Source organism: Mizuhopecten yessoensis, unplaced genomic scaffold, assembly GCF_002113885.1.
Source record: "Mizuhopecten yessoensis strain PY_sf001 unplaced genomic scaffold, ASM211388v2 scaffold3907, whole genome shotgun sequence".
Lineage (NCBI taxonomy): Eukaryota > Metazoa > Mollusca > Bivalvia > Pectinida > Pectinidae > Mizuhopecten > Mizuhopecten yessoensis.
Window position 1 is genome coordinate 10183 of NW_018405279.1, and position 23695 is coordinate 33877.

A 23695-nucleotide genomic window follows, 5' to 3' on the forward strand; every position below is an offset into this window, starting at 1 on the left:
CTTCTCTTCCTGACATGGTAAATGTCATCTCGTGGATACGATATCTAGTACATTTGTTACAGTTCTAGAATATTTATTCATACAACGCCATTTCTTCTTTCATTTGTAAACCATTATAGTTAACTCCATATTAGTGAACTTGTACCAAGGGAGACAACTTTCCGAAATAGATATATGAATACAGGATAAAATGTATGCAGGACATGAAGATGTTTCGAAGAAATATATTTCAAGCATGTTTTAGACAAAACAATCACAATGGATGACGAAGTAAAACAAATCAGTTGGTAAGATAATCGTCATAGGAACAAGACATAGCAAAAGGTTCAAAAGTTCAATATGTTATCCCGCGCTTAACCTAAAAACACACACAAAAGTTAGTAATGAGCTAGTAATATTGTAACAGAAATAATCGTTCCTCGCTGCATTTATGATACCGCATCCACAGTTATCCCTACGGTATCGTACATGTTAGGGACGGTCCTAGTCAGGGAATCAAGTTTTTCATAATGTTCCTCTGCTTTGGCACTCTTGGAAATTTGCCTCCCAATTTTAGTGTCTACAACTTCATAAGGACCATCTGAAATAAGAAAAGGTGAAGAGAGGGCAATATATAGTTAACAAATATAATTCGAAATGTTAATTCGTAGTGCGACGTTGCTGATGCAATAAGTAAGGTCACGCTTTTAATTTATTCATTACGTTGCAAAAAGCAAAATATGGTTATCAATACGCCTACTTAACGTAATGCAAAGAAAAAGCGTATATAGGGGTACAAACAATTGTATAAGACAAACTTGTTTTCCTAATGCTGGCTTCATTTTATCAATTAATCACAAACGTTCAGTCTGTATATTGATCGATACTAAACTACCCCATAAGATTTCAACGTTGATGCATTAAAAGTAATTAAAAAACAGGGACGAGACTTCAACAGACACTGAAATATCGTAGTTTGAAATTCTTCAACAGAAAATCTTGATAAAGTGGTTTACATGTCAACAGAACGCATTACACGGAACATCTGGTTTTAAAGTATGGGATGAGGTTGTAACTGTTTGAAGGAGGGGCATTTTTGCCCTTTTAAAATACTACACCCTCTGTTGGAATCATAATTATTATATCTTCCCCAAGAGTACACTAAAACGGTACAAGCATGCCTACGTATAACACCTTTTTAAGCTAAAACAAACAAATGTATATTGCCAAAAAGTTGTTGAGGATCTCTTATTTACATCAAGGACATTAGATTCTCTTTTAAGATATGAGTATTACACATAGATAAAAACTAGAAAAGACGTTTCCGTAACATTACAAAAATTACCTATATCTGCCTTTAACTCATGTCTTTTGGCTTGCTGTAATATGTCGGACATCTGAATAGGTCCCGTATTGTCCCTGTGCTTCATCGAGAGACGCCTGGTCTGTACAATAACTAAGATGACCAGTACTAAAATGACCACTCCGCATCCAACACCTATCTCGACTGCGGCAGTATCAATGGTGTCTGTAAGACCTTTAATCAGGTTATTAAAGTCAGCATTAGTTTAAAAGTGTATTTTAAGTATAAGTTTAAAGTCAAGTATGTATGTCTATTTTATACACAATTTTATCAAACATCTAGAATGTTTATGTAGCTTGATAAATAATTTTCAAATTTAGATACATACTGGTGTTCTTCGTGAAATAAAGTGCAAAGTACTTTTATCAAAATTAAAACAGCTAAATAAGAAATGCTACAGAATTAACTACAAGGTTGAAAAATCAGAGTAGAGGTATTCGCCATAACTTACTTACCGCNGCACCACATTATCAATTTATTCTTATAAATAAGTATCTGATATAACCGGAATAACAAACTTTTCAGTGACCCTGATGTCATTTATGCCTATAAACACGTTTAGGGTAACGAAACATTAAGAAAGTTTTTTGTATCACGTTTACTCGCCTATAAATGCATATGTTAAACATCATGTTGTAGTGAACGTACCGTTGCATACTCCGGTGATTCTATCACATTCTTCATTGCAGTTATCCGGACAAATCTGGTCGCAGACAGCACCATATAGTCCAGGTGCACACTCTACAACGTGCATACTTAACTTTAAAGCATACCATTGAGTAACGGTGTTTGTATTGTCAGTGGCTGATTTTCCGTCATTGAGTACAATCAAACATATGGAGTATATAAGTTTCAGACTTTAAATTTAATCCATGGCTTGTTTNGGAATAACAAACTTTTCAGTGACCCTGATGTCATTTATGCCTATAAACACGTTTAGGGTAACGAAACTTTAACAGCTAATTTATCAGCTAAAATATACAGCACCACATTATCAATTTATTCTTATAAATAAGTATCTGATATAACCGGAATAACAAACTTTTCAGTGACCCTGATGTCATTTATGCCTATAAACACGTTTAGGGTAACGAAACATTAAGAAAGTTTTTTGTATCACGTTTACTCGCCTATAAATGCATATGTTAAACATCATGTTGTAGTGAACGTACCGTTGCATACTCCGGTGATTCTATCACATTCTTCATTGCAGTTATCCGGACAAATCTGGTCGCAGACAGCACCATATAGTCCAGGTGCACACTCTACAACGTGCATACTTAACTTTAAAGCATACCATTGAGTAACGGTGTTTGTATTGTCAGTGGCTGATTTTCCGTCATTGAGTACAATCAAACATATGGAGTATATAAGTTTCAGACTTTAAATTTAATCCATGGCTTGTTTTTAGTAACCTATAATTGTTGCCAGACAATTGTAAAAATGGGGCGGGGTGTTTCTCAAACAAGCTGATCGTATGAGTTGTTTTGCAGTTGATAACCCTAGATAATGCTTCAAAAATACTTTTACGTGTCTTTTGTGAGCATTTAAGAACAAATAACAACTGTAAAAGAAGTTACACTAAATTAAAGCAGGTATTTAGTTTTGTATCGTTTTACTACATGTATATAAATCATACTTTTTTACCTTCATTATTACACAGGCACTATTTAGTAAAGCTACTGACATCCTAGAAAAAAAAGTTTTGAATTTATTTAGAGTTAAAATAAATGGTAGCATTGCGATAATGGTGACACCCGCATGTTCATCTATGTGGTCTGTTGATATTAAGAAGTTGCAAAACAGAAAATACTGTTCGTCCTAGTAGACGTTACTGTAAAACTATAAAATGGAAATTGCGTTGAGCTGCTAAAGTTTAGGTTTTGTGGCAGTGTATTCTACATGTTTTCTTCAACTTAACTAGGTTTGTAATGCCTTATTATACAGTGTATTAATAATGACGAGTCGTTCAATGGTAAATTTAATAAAAAGTTAAAATGGACAGATAAAGGTATGAGTTGGATGTCAATAAAAATCACTTACTTAAGAACGACTTTTAAAACAGCTACGTATAACGGTTACATGTAAAGGTGGTGTTAACAATTTGATCTTAATTAAAAAATAACATTTTAAATTGTCCATGTGCAAAAACAAAGGTGTGACATACATATCGGACTCAAGCACAGTTCAAGTCAAGAAGTAAAGTTAAAAAATTAGATGAACATGAATTAGAAACAATACAAGAATTGGGATTTTGCTATATGTTTTCATTTTTACATACCAGTACATTGACCATCAGTCTGGTTACATATGTTGTTTTTACAGTTTCTGAGTTGACAGGCCTTGTCACATATGTCACCATAGAATCCAGGTTCGCAAACTGAACAAGAAACATTTCATTGGTATTACTTTCCTGTACGATCGTCTCTAATGTACGTAATTGGCAGAAATAAAAAAGAGTATTTTGTTATTCAGCGATACTGATGTTGGAAATACTGAATCATTTATATGTGATTTAGGAGTTTACCTGACTGTGTCAAAGAGACTCAGCAAGCTTATTAGTAAAAGAACAAAGACATTTATTTCTTCTAGTCTTTCATTTCACATATAACGTAATGTTTAAATGGTTTATTTAGTAATTGCTTAACATTATAACAATGTGACATCCTAGGAGAATACGTTCATTAACGGATTGATAGTTGCAACATTTTACATACCTGTACAAAATCCACTGTACTGAAAGCACGTGTTTGTTCCACAATTCACCGGACACCGATCAAGACATGCATTGCCATAAAATCCTTGATCACAACCTACAAGTACCATTGATTTATTAAATGCTTAAAAAATATATTATTGCATTTTTTATTTCTATTAGTGATAATAAGAAAGTGAAAACGAACCATTCTTCAAACAAAGGGATTGACTGAGATATGAATTATTACAGAATCTTTAAGTTTGAAAAAAAATTGTTAAAAAAATAAAATAAGGTAAAATTTCGATAATAGGTAAAGTAATTCTTCAACTACCTGTACAGGACCCAGTTACTTTAGCACACGTGGGTCCTTTACACTTGGTTGGACACATCTGACTGCAGTCATTCCCATGGTAACCATCTTTACAACCTTAACAACACAATTATCATGTTTGTAAAGCATTATAAACCAACTAAACCACACTAAATCTAATTCAAATTTCTTACGGATTACCTTTCTCGAAACATCCTTCAATTTGTTACATCTCTTTGAATAAATAATCAGTCTTGATAATAATAACTTCCGACGCGTAGTTATTGTTTGTTTTACGAAATTAAACGCCTTCTGAGATAGGGTTTTTTAATTATGAAATGTGTTAAAGCATACATATACAAATAATGCATAGATGCATGTGCCAAGTCTGAACCCGGTATACCTTCTTTATTAAAACGTTACATCATTGCCATGAAAGATGATGTCTTACCCGGTACCTTAAAATCATCAAAAACTTCAAAGAAGTACCATATGAACATAAAGATGAATGACTTTGTTATGTGTAAACTTTGGCCAACACATTTAATTTAAACGCAATGAAGTGAATATATATGTTTGTATCACGTGATTAATCATGTTAACTGATGTGTCCAATTGTTTGTTCATATTTCCTGATCAAATACATATCAGTGATACAGGAAACCGGAAAAACCCTCACAAAGGATATCATAATCACAGAAAGAGAAAGGGCGCATTTTCGTATGCAATGCATAATATAGTTATAACCAAGGTCCAAGGTATAGTATGGACATGCATGCAATGAAGTCTAAAACTTAGTCGTCTATCGTAAATTTATTGATAGTTTTTTTATAAACAATAGATAGTGAATGTCACACTTACTACAATATCCGGAAGTTCTGTTGCATACAGGATCGGTACAACCAGTAGAACAGGGAGCACAGGATGGACCAAAGAAACCATCATCGCATCCTTGTATGATAGAATCAAAATAGCAATTAGTACTCAGTGTTATGAAGTTTACAAGTTCATAAAAACTTCCATAATAGCTTTATTAATAATGTTTAATTTCTACCGTACAAGTTATTACTACTTCAAAATAGGACATTTCTTCATAAAGCAAATGAATATCCGTTTCCTGAGATATACTTTAATGCCAACAAATACACTGCATTAAAATGCCCACGTTCCATGTGAACAGCTTTGAACGGTAAGTTAAAAAAGTTTTGTAACACTTTTCAGGGATTTAAAATGCGTATTGAGTGAAATTTCATTCCAAATGATATTTGATCCAATGTCAGGTCATTAAAAAAGTTGAAGCGACGTCTTAACCACATATTTTATTCAGAATATATACACAGTAGTACTACTTCCGGTAACGGCTATAAGTTATTAAAAATAACAACGAAAAACACTACGTAACGCATCACCTATTTAGGGATCTCTGTCGCACAGCACTGTAGTTTTTCGTATATGCAGTAATTTCCCGTTGATTTTATTTTAGACATATCTGTAGCACTGTTGAGCCTCGATACTTCCACTGACCAGGTAGATCAGTCTGATTGGCCAATCGTTTTACAATATGACGTCCAGGGTTCGAATCCCTGTCTAGCCCCTATGCATTTCTATAACCAGGAGCCTATTGTTGATTATATTTTGTCTATATCATCTCTAATAGTTTTCCTAAAAATCCCGCAAAATATGGTTTCTTTTCAGAAATTATTTATCGCAGCCAAAATTATGTCGGAAAAATCGGTTTTCAGTGCATAGTTATAGCTTTTGTCAGTGGTATGGGAATCATTAAACATTTAGGATGTCAATTCAGAACAAACACATGTGTCAAGATAACCGTAATTAGAACTCAAACGCAATAAACCTGAGGCAAAATATGAACAAACATCTTTTACGTGGAGACTCTTCAATAAGAAGATTTCCGGAAGGGTAAGCGTATTTTGCTACATCGACGACACCTGCCATGAGAATTTAGTTCAAATCCAATCAAAGTCACGTCTTCATAGCGATAACCGGGGCCGTGACGGCGAAACAAAAAGGCACATTACTGAACATAATAAAAAAGCATCGACCTTCATATGTCATAAAGAAATAGTATATAACCAAATGATATCATGACGGTAACTATCAATCTAACCCATAATCTTTATCGATCCTCTTAGCCATATTGCTACTAAAGATCAAGGAAAACGGCTGATATAGAAGAGACTATTGTATCCTTTATTTCAAGTTAAGGACGGTATATATATTAGCAGATGGCTCTGCCTGTATAGGTGGTTTTCCTCTTGTCGGTAGAAACCGGTTCTCCCCTCCTGTTATCGTTATATTGACTAAAGCAGATTCTCAATACTATGTTCGTGTCCATGTTCGTACCCATGTTTGTACAGAAAGAAGCTTTTTCATTCAAAATTTTCTCTTAGTTTATTGATTTTGAGTCCGATTAACGGTTATGTTTACCCTTGGATTTTTTTGTTTTATTTTATCCATGTTCGGATGCAATTTAAAGCTGAAAAATGTGCTTCCTTCTAGTTACTTTTATAAAAACAACATAGTTAACCCCATTCCATACGTTTCACTAAATCTTTGTAATAAGGTGCAAGCTTTATACATATATGCAATGATCTGTGCTCATTGTTCTGAATTTGACAATAGACAAACTAGTTGGGAATTGTGTCAACGTATGACACAGCACAGAGAATAGACAAAACGTGACCATCTTAGATGTTTAACTATAAATAAACATATGTTTTCTTGTGCAAATGATAAGTTCCATGTAATTCGAACTACAGAAGAGACTATGCAAAAGAAAGTCAAAAACAATCATTGTTAATCGATAAATGAAAACCTGTGTAAAATTCCAACAGCACTGATCGTTTCGTTGCATGCGAAAAGTATGTTGCTATACTTATTCCTGTAACTATATATCTATTTTTGTAACACCATTTCTGTTCTTCCACAAATATTGACGTTAGAGTGCAATATAAATATGGCGTCTTGATGGACCTCTAAAGAGGTGAAAGTACTAGGGAAGTCCTAGGAAACTATTTTTTATTTGTTTTGTACTTATAAGTATTAAGATGAATCCAATGTGGTAATTCTTACTTTTACTGCACGAGCTACCAATGTATTCGTCGCTACAACCATCAGATGAGAAACATATTCCAGTGACATGGTTACATCCGGGTGTCTTACAATGACATGTGAGGAGACAGTCTTTGCCAAAAGTGTTTGCTGAACATTCTGAAAGTAATGTTGCAGATTACAGCAGAAGTGGCCTGATCCTAAAAATAAAGGCCATGTCTCAGATACACATGGATAGTGGATTCATCCTGCACTACACACCTACATATATATATATAGATATAAAGTAGATAATAAATAAATAAGTCTATGCGAAGGAAAATATAGAATAAAAACAAAAATCTTTCAGATCGTCCGCTAAGCCTTTCTGCCTTCTAGGGCTTCTTCAGGCGGATACATATATTTATAAGCTTCAGTATTGATACATTTTCTCAGAAGAATGAATGTCTTTCCAAAACAAAAATTCCCCAAATTTGGGACTTGTGAAAACAATGGTTATCACATCAAAGAACATCCAAAAAATGCAAAAGAAAACGTGTTTTAGCCCAAAATGTGACCCTCGCAGATAGTATTTTTTCTTAAAAACTGTCTAAAATTAAATATCATAGGTCATTCCGGCAGATTTTTCACAACACTTACACGTGTGCTGAGTACAAAAGTGAACTACATGTAAAGCTAGCTTTTGTTGTGTAGACACAGATTTGTAAAATGGCCAAAACTGTAGTCTCAAACCAAAAAAAAAAGAAATTCTTGAAATAATTATGAAGCCAACATAGTCCACTTCATCATGTATAAGCTAATGTTAGTGTTCATTGTTTTTTAAGTTTTGATACATGTTATATTACAGGGTTAACTCATTGTACAAATATATCACCCATGGACACCGTGCGCTACTTTACATAGCTACCTATGCATGGTGAGCTACAGATAGTATATTCATATTTAAGTACAACATGAAATAATTTCATATTTGAATGGCTATTATATATCAAATTTCTAGCTTGTTTTCCCACCAGTCTAATGATACCTAATGACATTTTAAACTTACGTGTGTCACATGACTCCCCCTTCCAGCCAGCTGCACACCCGGTAACGATACAATGACCTGTACCTGAATCACAACGAGGAGTTTCACAGTGACACATCGATGAGCAGTTTTCTCCAAACGTTGTGTTCGAGCAACCTATAAGTAATGCAGTATATAAATCTCAACTGTTTTACAGAACCAACAATTACCTAAAATGTATTCGTGATTGCAAAATACATGGGAATGGTCTTCATCTGAATTCGGAAACAAATTCAATGCTCACACAATTACAGTTTACAAACAAACGGACAAATTACACGTGACAATGATATCAAAAGCCGTGACTAACCTTGACTGCAACTGGTTCCATGGTAACCAGTCTGACATCCTTGTGTGTGACAGAGTCCGGTCACTCCGTTACATCCGGGCGTCTTACAATGACATTCCTCAACACAGTTCTCTCCAAATGTAACTGATGAACAAGCTATATTAGAGAAACATACATAATTTATTAACATGAACGTCTAATTGAACATACATATATAAAATAATATAAATGATGTAGTACGCATATAAATAATCGTGAAATTATAAACATATTAAATGTAGATATGCATATCAGTTCTAGTTTTATACGTGCGCAGTACAGCTCACATTTCGGCTTAATAACACACGGCACAGATAGCATGTACTATTCATTTATGTATAGGAGAAATACGAACAAAACCAATTTTCGAGGTAGTTATGATTCATCCCGAAGACAATATATATAAAACCCTTAGGTTTGAAGAAACGTTTTCATCTTTATATATAAGTTCAGACAACAAACCGTAAGTTACGATAAGGAGTAAAGATAAAAACGTCGAATTTTTCGCCATACAGGGCAATTAATAAGGATATATTTTAAATATTATCTTGTGAGGAGTACGGTAGGGCAAAAAGAACCCAGAAGAAGCGCTTCCTTCGATGTTTTAAAAGAAATGTTTGTTTTCCCTCTCCTTATTTCAGACCGGTTTAAGCAATGTCTAAAGAAACACGCTTCTATTATTTTACACACCTTGATCACAATACTGTGGTCCAGTCCATCCCGCATTACAGTGTGTTGAATCACAAACTCCATTGTCAGGGTCACAGCCGTGTTTACAGTGGGTACAATTGAATTGACACTGGTCACCATATTTATGTGTAAAACAACCTGGCAAGTTAATTAGTTGAAAACGTATATTTATTTAAACCTCAAATGTTGTTATTAAACGCACATTCGCTCAACGATTGTTATTTTAATTTTGATTTAAATAAATAGAAAGTAAAAAACATGGAACTAATTGCAAAAGATAATTTATTTGCATTTGTGTTGAATGTAAACTAAATGAAGTTGCAGTTTATTGTACAACACAATTTGTTTAACCTCACGTATTTAATACAAAGAAAGTTCAACCACGGAAGTTTAGCCTATATGGAATGTATGATTCATTTCTCATGTTGTATAAAAAAATCATCTCGGTCATTAAGGAACGTTGAACATTTTAAATTACCGTAAATATCGACCTCGCACACGTCCATATACTCAGTTCGTGGTGGTGTCCTTGTGATGATTATCATCACTCTCCGACCGGTTCTGTTACACGAGGTAATGTTTTGAGTTAGGTTTGGGACGCCGGCGTCCACATCCTCGTAACATTTGTTACCAGACGGTATACCTGTATCGTTTGATATCCACAAGGCAAAGCCATCGGCATGATCTGTCGACGATAAAGATAAATTGAAAAATACAAGAGTCAAAGGTCAACCTTGAACAAAGTGTATATACCATTTTAATAATGACTATTTTACCTTCTATGATTCGTGTTTATCGAAATATCAGTGAGTTGTTACGTATACGTTCACAACTGACACACATCGTCGGAATTCAAATGCGATACCATCGTTATTTATAAATATTCTGCAGTATGATACTTATATGTGGTGTACGACGCTGATAGAAAGACAGGAAAGCAACATGGCGGCATTTTACTATTTTACTATTACATGCATACGAATGCATGTATGGTTTGTCTTTACCTTAGGATAGTCTTGTAAAGATAAAAATAGATAATAATGAATGAGTACCATACAAATAAACACACACTGCCATTGAAAGTGACGATGGCACATCCCTGGTCGTTCAACCAGGAAGGATGATTTCTTAACATTACGAAATGGGAAGTTATAGTTACTATACCGTTATTGTCAATTATTTTAGGGTATGTTCAGGGTTTGTCGGGAGAACAATTTTCTCATCGCTCGCACGTAGATAAAATCTTGAGTCCACTGTTTCTCATCGCGAGCACGTGAATATAATCGAAAGGCCACTCGCGATGAGAAAATTGTTCGAACGATTAGCACTGAAAATACTGTATGATAAACTATTTATCATCTATATACTACTACCTTATATATTTCTCCATTTAAAAAACTCAACTAAACACCAGTTTTCCAAATGACTTCTATGCTAAATGGTCAACGATTGCCAGTGACAAACGTAAAGAAATAGAGGTTTTGAGCGGAGGAATACAATGAACCTTAAAACTACGTAGAAAACATATTTTTAAAATAAACCTATCGCCATTGGCTATTCCATATGCAAATTTACACCTGCAATAGTGTTGTTATTCTCAAAACATGTTTCCGTAACTTTGTATTGATATGTTTATGACGGACTATATTCCCACGCGGATCACTTTTGTATGGACACTATTTCGGTTTCGGACGTCATCTGGCGCGTGCAGACGTCTTTTCGTTTTAGAAAATGCGTTCCCGTTTGCTGGGGAATGGGAAAATCCGATCTCAAATTCTTTTCAAGTTGTTCTCAAGTCGTTCTCAACTTCATCTCATACTGACAACCAATGATAATGAATTTATCATGCTACCGGTAGGGTTGTTTAAAGTAGTATATAGATGATAATATAGTACATGTATATTTAGTGGGATAGCCAATATTGTCATATTGTACATGATTACATGGAGTGATTATCATGATATATCTGTTTTGTTCTGTTATATCATCATGGCTTCTTGATACTCATAGGAAAAGGATTGTCTATGTCACTGAATACTATTGTTAAGGAACAGGCAAGTATAGTGTCTGTCTTATTTGCTAATTCTAGCATTGACATGGCTTGCAAAAGTGCAAAACAAGAAAACAAGTGCTGCACCGACAATCATTCACCAAGTTAGATAAAAGTATGTTTTAGTCCTATGCTGGAAAATGCAATCGTTGAGAGAAATGCCGATTGACATAATATTTCATCACATTAAGATACTCCCCTTAACATATATGTATCGGACTAGGTGAATTTACTACTATAACATTTGTACTGGTATAGGAACGACTCACCTGCAATTCTAAACTCGATGTCGATTTTCTGTATTCTTGCCTTAGAAGGTAAAGTCCCTCGCCACCAGACCATGTTTGCCCCCTCTAGTGAGGCCATACAAATATCGCGAGCAAAAGGGCCGTAATTTCCGTCTGTTGTGCCGGACACAGGGTAATTTATATTCGCAGGCGTTGCATCCAATTCCAACTGATTCTTTAGGTTGACTGTAAGTGTGAAATTGAGTTATCATTCTTTTAATTCCTTTTTTAAGTACACACATTACTGAATTCAATGAAAAACATCATGGTATATATTATGTGGTATATTTGTACAACAACTTAGTAAATGTGCCTTGCATCTATTACAATTTCGATTTTTTGCTGTTATATGAACATATGGAAACTGTTACACGGAAAGTACATAACAGCTCATCATAGACTTAACGTGCCATTTACTTCAACAGTGGCCCTCTAGACCGCTTTACAGTAATGATATATGGGACCTTTTAGATTATCGTACTCTTTCGACATGAATCTCTTTCTAGCGCCGAGAAGTTCGTCTTCACAGTAGTTATATAGAAACATAGACATTGGTAAATCATAAAAATGTAATAAAATTGTATTCAAACTTCCAAACGAGAGCACCAATGATATTCATGATATTTTGATTTTGTCTTTTCTTAAAGCACAGTCTTTATTTCAGGTAAAATGTGGTACTTTTTATATAATCCTTAATGATTATAATAGGAGTATCACCACTGTCATGTTGATCTTTCCGACTGTTTAAGTCACATACGAATGTACCTATCGGCGTTTCTACAGATTTATTCAATCCCGATAAGATCACATTGATTGATTGCTGTCTACATCATATTTCAAAAGTAAACCTAAGAAATAAACAACTGTAAACTTACAAACTCATTCGAATCCCTGAAACTATACCCATCAAAATTATCCCAAACACTATGAACACAGCTCCAGCATACCTGTCCATTTATAACGATTATATGTCATTGTCAGTGGTCCCAATGTTAACGTTTAAATTATGAATTAAGACCAGAAAGTAACGTATGTGCGTGTTAGGCAGCATAAAGGGTAGTTTATGAGTATAATGACAGTAGCTAGATTTATGCTTTAGTTTTCGTTTGATTTGTTTTTTTAGCCTAATCGTTGAACATTATCAGAAACAACTAATCGTTTTAAGTTATTTGGGTGTACACAGAAATAACGTCAGTCCTATTGACACGAATAAAGCTAGTATGTCAGGCACAGTGTGGAGTGCAAAACAAATTAGACATTACCATTCATCGACTCGGGATTTTATATCAGCCATGCGATTGTTAATGTAAAAAGACGAGCATTCAATTGCCTTACCCATGATTTAACTCCATCATTTCAATAGCTAGTGTTAGGTTCTTGAATAATCGAATAATGGCTGACAATAAACGCGATAAATAAGTTAACAACTGTAAACTTACTACTCATTCGAATCCCTGGAAATATACACAACAAAACTATCCAAAACAATATGGACTCAGCTTCTACACCCCTGACCATCTTGAGTGATTGGATATTATTCGGTAGTGCTCCGAAAGCATGATATAAAGCATATAGATACGTCAGAATGGCCAAATTATTTGGTCGTACACAACTGCTGTAGACGACAACCAGGAAGTAAGGTATAGGTGTACACGTAAATTCCGTCGGCAGTAACGTTAAAAATATAGCATACCCTGTTTCATGTGTATTAAACTAGTAAGTTAGGCACAGTGTGGAGTACAAAACAAAACTAGACGTTTTCTTGGGATTTCATTACATCTTTATGATTATGTATTACACGGTGACGATCATTGAATGACTTTCAATAGCTAGTGTTAGGCAGTTATAAATAGTACTAGTGTTGTGTCATGATTGTATGGAGTCATTACTCATTTAGTTTTTAACAATACCAGAACTCGGTGTCGTATCCTTAGCGAACAGACTACAAAGGTGTAAATATACTATATCGATATGTGTATATCCATTACTATATTTCAGATAAACAGGCGTGTAACATGAGGTTACCTAGCTCACACATACAGGTACGGTCTCATGACTGATCAGGTTTTACGTTGTCCATTGTGTTTAATAGGTCGTCCGGTGTGGGCAGTCAGGCTAGTATTCGTAATAATAAGCGATTATTGTATGGCAGTCCGGACTGTTTAAACTCCTTTCCGTCATTTGCACAATTACCATTGAAAGACCACTCCATCTCTTTAGTAACCGTAGACATGTGCCGAGGGTGGACGAGTGACGCAGTAGATTTTGTTTCACAATTGTTGTAAAATAGATAAGTTTTAAGTCTTATGTCGACATTTTATATAGGAAAATGTCATCTTATGTTACAATAGTGTAAGTAATCATCAAATTCGGCCTTTTATCCCCTCAAAAATTGTTTAATGTTTCCTATAGTGGTAAATGTCGCTGTATTTGTTTCTCTCACCGAGCATTTACAAAAGGTTAGATATTTTCACTTCCATACAAATTCATGTGAAATGTACATTCACATAAGTTTTCTTTACACGATGTGGTATCTACATGTACTGATGTCTACAATACATGTTCTGATATCTACTGTACATGTACTGGTGTCTGCAGTACACATTCTGATATATACTGTAAACGTTTAGATGTTTAACGTGCACAAAATGATATCTACTATACATTTTCTGATGTCTACTGTACACATAATGATATCTACTATACATGTTCTGATTTCTATTGTACACATTTCGATATCTACTGTAAACATTTAATTTCTACTATACACGTTCTGATGTTAACTGTACACATTGTTATGTAAACAGTACACGTTCTGATGTCTTCTGTACACGTTCTGGTGTCTACTGTACACTTTCTGGTGTCTTCTGTTCACATTATAATTTCTACTGCACATGTTCTGATGTCTATTGTACATGTTCTGGTGTCTACTGTTTCACATGTTCTAATGTCTACTGTAAACATTCAGATGTCTAATGTAAACGTTCTGGTGTCTACTGTACACTTTCTGATATCAACTATTCATGTTCTGTTGTCTCCTGTTTAACATGTTCTGATGTCTACTGTTCATGTACATGGGTCTACTGTTCTCGTTCTGATATGTACTCTACACTTTTTTAGGGCTATTCTTTACTTTCTGACCCCTCTTATGTGTATTTTCTGGAATCTATTGTGTGCCGTCTTAGGTGTTATCGATACGTTATCAGGTCTGATGATGTGTTACCCAAATGATATTTTCCGGATTTTTGATTTTCTTTTTGTCTTACATATCCATCGTTAAATTATTTTAATAATAATATGGAGTCTGCGATTCTATTTGGTATGTGATATAACATTATTATGTAATATTTGGGTTTTGCCGCAATAATAAATATATCAGCTGCTTATTCAAACGAAAAACACTCTGGCAATATGTATTTTATTTTCACTTAATATACAAATATATATGAAATATGACTTTTTATAAGACACATATCGTTTGATTTCTTTGTAAGTTTTTGCTATATGTTTGACATATCTGAATACAGGTTGAAATGAATGCAGGACATGAAGATATTTTGAAGAGATGTATTTCAAGCATATTTTAGACAAAACAACCACGCTTGATGAAAACAATTTTTTTGGGAAGATAATCGTCAAAGAAACAAGACATAGCAAAAGAGTCAACAGTTCAATATGTTATCCCGAACTTTGAAAGACAAGAGGAACCAATTATGCTAAAAACACACACAACAGTTAATAATGAGTTAGTAAAGTATTTTAACAGAAAACATCGTTCCTCGCTGTATTTAGGATCCCGCGTCCAAAGTTATCCCTACGGTATCGTACATGTTAGGGACGGTCCTAGTCAGGGAATCAAGTTTTTCATATTTTTTTTCAGCTCTTGCACTCTTGGAAATTTGCCTCCTATTTTCAGTGTCTACAACTTCATAAGGACCATCTGAAATATATATTTCGAGGAGGTGGAAAAAAGGGCAATAGAAAGTAGCAAGGAAATAATTAGAAATGTTTAGTAGTAATGCCACGCTTCTAGTATATCCATAAGCAAAATATTTTTTTCTCAGGACGGTTTTATTTCTATTCATCATAAACGTTTAGTCTGTATAATATTATGATCGATACTAAACTACACAATAAGATTTCAACGTTGATATATTAAAAGTAAAAAACAGGGACGAGGCTTCAACAGACACTGACATATCGTAGCTTGGGGCTTCTTCAACAGAAAATCTTGATAAGTGGTGTACATGTCAACAGAACGCATTATACGGAACATCTGGAAACTATTAGCTTAGCTAGGTTACATAGTATGGGATAGAGTTGTTACTTTTTGAAGGAGGGGCATTTTTGCCATTTTTAAATACTTACTCTCTGTTGGAATTAAAATTATTATATTCTTCCCAAAAGTATACTAAAACGGTACCAACATGCCTACGTGTAACACCTACTGAAGCTAAAAACAAACAAATGTATAATGCTAAACGTTGTTGACGATCCCGTATTTATATCAAGGATATTAGATTCCCTTTTAAGATATGATTGATATATAAAAACAAGAAAAGACATTTTCCGTAATATTACACAAATTACCTATATCTGTCTTTATCTCGTGTTTTTTGACTTGTTGTAAGATGTCGGACATCTGAATAGGTCCCGAGTTGTCTCTGTGCTTCATCGAGAGACGCCTGGTCTGTACAATAACTAAGATGACCAGTACTAAAATGACCACTCCACATCCAACACCTATCCCGACTGCAGCAGTATTAATGGTGTCTGTAAGACCTTTAATCAGGTTATTAAAGTCAGCATTAGTTTAAAAGTGTATTTTAAAAATAAGTTTGAAGTCATTTATATACGTCTGTTTTACACACAATACTATCAAACATCTAGAATATATTTGAACCTTGATACATACTTTTCAATTTTAGATGAATGCCGGTGTTCTTCATGAAATAAAGTATAAAATACTTTTATCAATATTAAATCAGTTGAAGAAGAAATGCGACAGAGTTGAATACAAGTTTGAAAAATCAAAGTAGAGGTATTTGCCATAACTTACTAACCTGCACAGTATCCATTTGTCTGTATACAGAAGTTGTCATTGCAGTCGTGTGGACACATTTTATCACAATGCACACCGTAGTATCCAGCTTTGCATTCTGAAACGTGACCAGAACGCAAATAGTTATATTCAATTTGTACAATTTGTAATTATTGTATTGTATATGTAATTAGAATTTTGTATCATTGCCTTTATGGAAGTACTGTAAGGTGTTGAAAATCATCCATTTTGTGTTTTTCCAATTATATGTTGCCATACAAAACAGTGCCTGCCAATGGTACATAACTAACAGAGAGAGGAAAACATAGAGGAACCAAAGAACCCAACTTAAGGCGGCGTTAAGGACCGTTCCTTATCGAGATTATCCAGATGTTCTCTATCCTATTGATGGAACAATTTCCTGTTTATTCCATGCGAAAAACACTTACAACTGATCGACATTATTGTTTTGGCTTTCATGCGGTAGCGGTACATCACTTAAACATAAATTAAAAGCAGCATATTAACAATTAACTAAACTACGGTGGAAGTATTGACAATAATATACTAACATTTGCAATGCCCGTTGGTCTGGTTACAAATACCTCTCTTACAGTTTTGCGGACAACTTTTATCACAAAAGGCATAGTAGTATCCAGTTTTGCATTCTGAAAAAAACAACAGAAAATACAGTTCATGTTGTCAATTTACATGAAATTTCGTTTAACCTATCGAAATGTACATCGTTCTTTGTTAACAGCTAATATATTTACTAAAGTATACAGCACAACATTATGAATTTATTCTAATAAAATAGTACTTAATGTAAGAACTGTAAGGTATTGAAAATCATCCATTTTATGTCGTTCAAATTATATGTTGATATATACAAAAAAAGTACCTGCCAATGGTACATAACTAATAGAGAGAGAAAAACATAGAGGACCAATGCCGACATCTATAAGACGTCTTTAAGGACCGTTACTTATCCAGATTACCAAGATGTTCTTTTTCCTATTTGTTGAACAATATCTTGTTTATTCCATGCGAAAAACACTGACAATTGAGCTTCAAATGCAGTAGCGGTACATTACTTAAACACAGCTAAAACGCAGCATATTAACATTTAACTAAACTACGGTGAAGTAATTTCAATAATATACTAACCTTTGCAATGCCCATTGGTCTTGTTACAAGTATCGCCCTTACAGTTTTGCGGACAACTTTTATCACAAAAGGCATAGTAGAATCCAGTTTTGCATTCTGAAAAAAAAAAAAAAAAAACAGTTCATGCTGTCAATTTATATGTTATGTCGTTAAACTTATCAAGATGTACATTGTTCTTTCGTTAACAGCTAATTTATCAGCTAAAGTATACAGCACCACATTATCAATGTAATCTTATAACTAAGTACCTGATATAACCGGAATAACAAACTTGTCAGTGACCTAGATGTCATTTATGCCTATAAACACGTTTAGGGTAACGAAACATTAAGAAAGTTTTTTGTATCACGTTTACTCATCTATAAATGCATATGTTAAACATCATGTTGTAGTGAACGTACCGTTACATACTCCGGTGATTCTATCGCATTCTTTATTACAGTTATCCGGACAAATCTGGTCACAGACAGCACCATATAGTCCAGTGGCACACTCTGTAACGTGCATACTATCTTTAAAGCGTACAAATGAGTAACGATGTTTGTATTGTCATTGGCTGGTTTTCCGTCATTGAGTGCAATCAAACATATTGAGAATATAATTTTCAGACTTAAAATTTAATCATTGGCATAGTAACCTATAATTGTTGCCAGACAATTGTAAAAATGGGGCGGGGTGTTTCTAAATCAAGCTGATCGTATGAGTTGTTTTGCAGTTGATAAATCTTGATAATGCTTCAAAAATATTGTCACTTGACTTTTGTGAATGCTTAAGAACAAATAACAACTGTAAAAGAAGATACAGCAAATTGTGTTCATGCCTTATTATACAGTGTATTAATATCGACGAGTCGTTCCCTAGTAAATTAAATAAAAAGTTAAAATAGACAGATAAAAGTATGAGTTAGATCTCAATAAAGATCACTTACTTAAGTACGACTTTTAAAACAGCTACGTTTTATGGTTACATAAAGAAATGGGATTTTGCTATATGTTTTCCTTTTTACATACCGGTACATTGACCATCAGTCTGGTAACATATGTTGTTTTTACAATTTCTGAGTGGACAGGCCTTGTCACATATGTCACCATAGAATCCAGGTTCGCAAACTGAACAAGAAACATATCATTGGTATTACGTTCCTGTACGATCGTCTCTAATGTACGTAATTGGCGGAAATAAAAAAGGAGTATTCTGTTATTCAGTGTTACTGATGTTGGAAATACTGACAACTGACAAACAACCTACAAGTACCATAGAAATAGTAAATGCTTAAAAAATGTATTTTTGCATTTTTTTATTGCTATTAGTGATGATGAGAAAGTAAAAACGAAACATTCTTCAAACAAAGGGATTGAGTGAGAAATGAATTATTACAGTGTCGTTAAGTTTGAAAATTATTTCTTTAAATAAAAAAGTATATAATAAGGCAAAATTTCGAAAATAGGTGAATGAAATCTTTAACTACCTGTACATGACCCAGTTACTTTAACACACGTGTTTCCTTTACACTCAATTGGACACATCTGACTGCAGTCATTTCCATGGTAACCATCTTTACAACCTTAACAAAACAATTATCATGTTTGTAAAGCATTGTAAAACCAACTGAACAACAATAACCTAAATCAAATTTCTTACAGGGTGTCTTTCTCGAAACCTCCTTCAACTTGTTGTAAATAGATAATCAGTCATGAGAGTTATAACTCCAACGCCTGCTGAGATACGGTTTTAAAAATATGAAATGCTTTAGAGCATACATATACAAATTATGCTCAGCATGCATGGGCCAAATTTGAACCCGGTATACATGTACCTTTTCATTGAATTGTTTCATCACTGGTATGAAGGATAATGTCTACCCCAGGACCTCAGCATTATCAAAAACTTCAAAGAAGTACCATATGAAAATAAACATGAATGACTTGGTTATGTGTTAACTTTGGTCAATATATTTAATATAAACGCGATGAAGTCAACTGATATATTTTTATCATGTAAACTATCATACATATCAGTGATACAGGAAAAAGGAAAACAACTCTCGCACAGGATCTAATGATAACTGAAAGAGAAAGGGCACATTTTCTCATGTAATGCATAATAAAATTATAACCAAGGTTTTATATGGACACGCAAACAATGAAGTGTAAATCTAAGTAATTTATAGTAAATGTATTGATAGCTTTTATAAATAATAGATAGTGAATGTCACTCTTACTACAATATCCGGAAGTTCTGTTACATACAGGATCGGTACAACCAGTAGAACAGGGTTCACAGGATGGACCAAATAAACCATCGTCGCATCCTTGCATGATAGAATCGAAATGGCAATTAGTACTTAATGCTATGAAGTTTACAAATTCATAAAAACTTCAATAATAGCTTCATGATATTTTTTTTCATCATTAATAGTGAGAGTTATTGCTACTTTGACAAAGGAATTTTATTCATTAAGCAAATGGACATCCATTTCTTGAGATATTCTTTAATGCAAACAAATACAATGCATGAAAAATGCTCACGCTCTATGTTCACACGCGGTAATATATAGGTAAAACAAACCATATCAATTACAACAGCTTTGAACGGGTAGTTAAAATACTTTTGTTTATTATCAGGAAGTATATCATTATTTGAAAAGCGTATTAAGTCAAAGTTCATTCCGAATGATTTTTGTTCCGATGTCAGGTTATTTAAAGGTTTTAACTCCGTTATAACCACATTTTATTATTCAGAATATATCCACAGTAGTACTACTTCAGTTAAGAACTAAACGTTATCAAAGATTACAACGAAAAACACTGAGTATCACAGGCGTCGCACAGCACAGTAGTTTTTCGTATATGCAGTAATATCCCCTTAAATTTGTTTTTAGCCATAACCAGCATAGTTGTGCCTCGACACTTCCATTGACCAGGTAGATCAGCCTGCTTGGCCAATAGTTTTACAATATGACGTCCAGGGTTCGAATCCCGGTCCGTCCCCTCTGAATTTCAATAAACAGAAGCCTATTGTTGATCATATTTTGTCTATATCCTGTCTATTAGTTTTCCTGAAAATCCCGCAAGGTATGGTTTCTTTTCAGAAATCATTTATCGCAAGTTATGTCGGAAAAATCGGTTTACAGTGTATAGTTACAGCTTTTGTCAGTGGTATGGGAATCTTTAAAAATGTAGGATGTCATTGCAGAATGCAGAACAAACACACGTGTCAAGAAAACCGCAATTCGAACTCAAAAGCAATAAACCTGAGGCAAAATATTAACAAACATTTTTTACATGGAGACTCTTCAATAAGAAGATTTCCGGAAGGGTAAGCGTCTTTTACTTTATCGACGACACCTGCCATGAGAATTCAGTTCAAATCCAATTAAATTCACGTCTTCATAGCGATAACCGGGGCCGTGACGGTGAAACAAAAGGGCACCTTACTGGACATGATAAAAAAGCATCGACCTTCATATGTCATAAATAAATAGTATATATACAAATGATATCATGACGGTAATTTTCAATTTAACCCATAATCTTCATTGATCCTCTAAGCCGTATTGCTACTAAAGATCAAGGAAAACGGCTGATATAGAAGAGATTATTGTATCCTTTATTTCAAGTTAAGGACGGTATATATATTAGCAGATGGCTCTGCCTGTATAGGTGGTTTTCCTCTTGTCGGTAGAAACCGGTTCTCCCCTCCTGTTATCGTTATATTGACTAAAGCAGATTCTCAATACTATGTTCGTGTCCATGTTCGTACCTATGTTTATACAGAAAGAAGCTTTTTCATTCAAAATTTTCTCTTAGTTTATTGATTTTGAGTCCGATTAACGGTTATGTTTACCCTTGGATTTTTTTGTTTTATTTTATCCATGTTCGGATGCAATTTAAAGCTGAAAAATGTGCTTCCTTCTAGTTACTTTTATAAAAACAACATAGTTAACCCCATTCCATACGTTTCACTAAATCTTTGTAATAAGGTGCAAGCTTTATACATATATGCAATGATCTGTGCTCATTGTTCTGAATTTGACAATAGACAAACTAGTTGGGAATTGTGTCAACGTATGACACAGCACAGAGAATAGACAAAACGTGACCATCTTAGATGTTTAACTATAAATAAACATATGTATTCTTGTGCAAATGATAAGTTCCATGTAATTCGAACTACAGAAGAGACTATGCAAAAGAAAGTCAAAAACAATCAATGTTAATCGATAAATGAAAACCTGTGTAAAATTCCAACAGCACTGATCGTTTCGTTGCATTCGAAAAGTATGTTGCTATACTTATTCCTGTAATTATATATCTATTTTTGTAACACCAATTCTGTTCTTCCACAAATATTGACGTTAGAGTGCAATATAAATATGGCGTCTTGATGGACCTCTAAAGAGGTGAAAGTACCAGGGAAGTGCCAGGAAACTCATTTTTATGTGTTTTTTACATATCAGTATTAAGATGAATCCAATGTGGTAATTCTTACTTTTACTGCACGAGCTACCAATGTATTCGTCGCTACAACCATCAGATGAGAAACAGATTCCAGTGACACGGTTACATCCGGGTGTCTTACAATGACATGTGAGGAGACAGTCTTTGCCAAAAGTGTTTGCTGAACATTCTGAAAGTAATGTTGCAGATTACAGCAGAAATGGCCTGATCCTAAAAATAAAGACCATGTCTCAGATAAAATTGGATAGTGGATTCATCCTGCACTACACACCTACATATATATACATTTGTATATAGCAAGTAGATAATAAATAAATAATTCCTTGCGAAGGAAAATATAGAATAAAAAACAAAAATCTTTCAGATCTTCCGCTAGGCCTTTCTGCCTTCTAGGGCTTCTTCGGGCGGATAAATATATTTATAAGCTTCAGTATTAATACATTTTCTCAGAAGAATGAATGTCTTTCCAAAACACGAAATCCCCAAATTTGGATTCTTTGAAAACAATGCTTATCACATCAAAGAACACCCAAAAAATGCAAAAGAAAACGTGTTTTTAGCCCAAAATGTGACCCCCGCAGATAGTTTTTTTTTTTTTAAACTGTCTAAAATTAAATATCATAGGTTATTCAGGCAGATGTTTCACAACATTTACACGTGTGCTAACTACAAAAGCGAACTACATATAAAGCTAGCTTTTGTTGTGTAGACACAGATTTGTAAAATAGCCAAAACTGTAGTCTCAAACCAAATAAAAACAAAATCTTGAAATAATTTTGAAGCCAACATAGTCCACTTCATCATGTATAGGCTAATGTTAGTGCTCATTGTTTTTTAAGTTTTGATACATGTTATATTACAGGGTAAAGTCATTGTACAAATATATCACCCATGGACACCGTGCGCTACTTTACATAGCTACCTATGCATGGTGAGCTACAGATAGTATTTTCATATTTAAGAACAACATGAAATAACTTCATATTTAAATGGCTATTATATATCAAACTTCTAGCTTGTTTTCCCACCAGTCTAATGATACCTGTATCATTATTATGTTGGTTTTTGCTAAAATTACTCGTTCAACAAATGGTATAGCTACAGGACATTTGTATGTCCAAAACTCTAAAAAAAAAAGATAGCTACATAGAAATTCTAAATGACATTTTAAACTTACGTGTGTC

The 23695-nt window shown here is 34.0% G+C and overlaps 1 protein-coding gene across 1 annotated transcript; it reads right to left on the bottom strand.

Annotated features, from left to right (window-relative positions):
• Window positions 1-2494: 2494 nt before the first annotated feature.
• On the bottom strand, window positions 2495-22750 carry LOC110448194 (multiple epidermal growth factor-like domains protein 6). The gene is made up of 19 exons (XM_021494316.1): window positions 22543-22750; window positions 20273-20362; window positions 19520-19615; window positions 19062-19160; window positions 18453-18545; window positions 18052-18147; window positions 16907-17002; window positions 16434-16625; window positions 11826-12029; window positions 9985-10191; window positions 9507-9644; window positions 8799-8933; window positions 8471-8605; window positions 7444-7581; window positions 5212-5301; window positions 4372-4467; window positions 4060-4155; window positions 3624-3722; window positions 2495-2607 (listed from the first exon to the last, which is right to left on the bottom strand). Exons 3-19 carry the CDS (start codon window positions 19575-19577, stop codon window positions 2495-2497), a joined length of 2085 nt encoding a protein of 694 aa, XP_021349991.1. The 5' UTR covers window positions 19578-19615; window positions 20273-20362; window positions 22543-22750.
• Window positions 22751-23695: the final 945 nt, after the last annotated feature.

Coding starts and splice junctions, on each gene's coding strand:
- LOC110448194 (XM_021494316.1), bottom strand. CDS start 19,577: ATGTGTCCAATTGAGTGTAAAGGAAACACGTGTGTTAAAGTAACTGGG. Junction 19,161..19,519: donor AGTAACTGGGTCATGTACAG/GTAGTTAAAGAT, acceptor TTTCTTGTTCAG/TTTGCGAACCTGGATTCTAT. Junction 2,608..3,623: donor GACTGATGGTCAATGTACTG/GTATGTAAAAAT, acceptor TGCACGTTGTAG/AGTGTGCACCTGGACTATAT.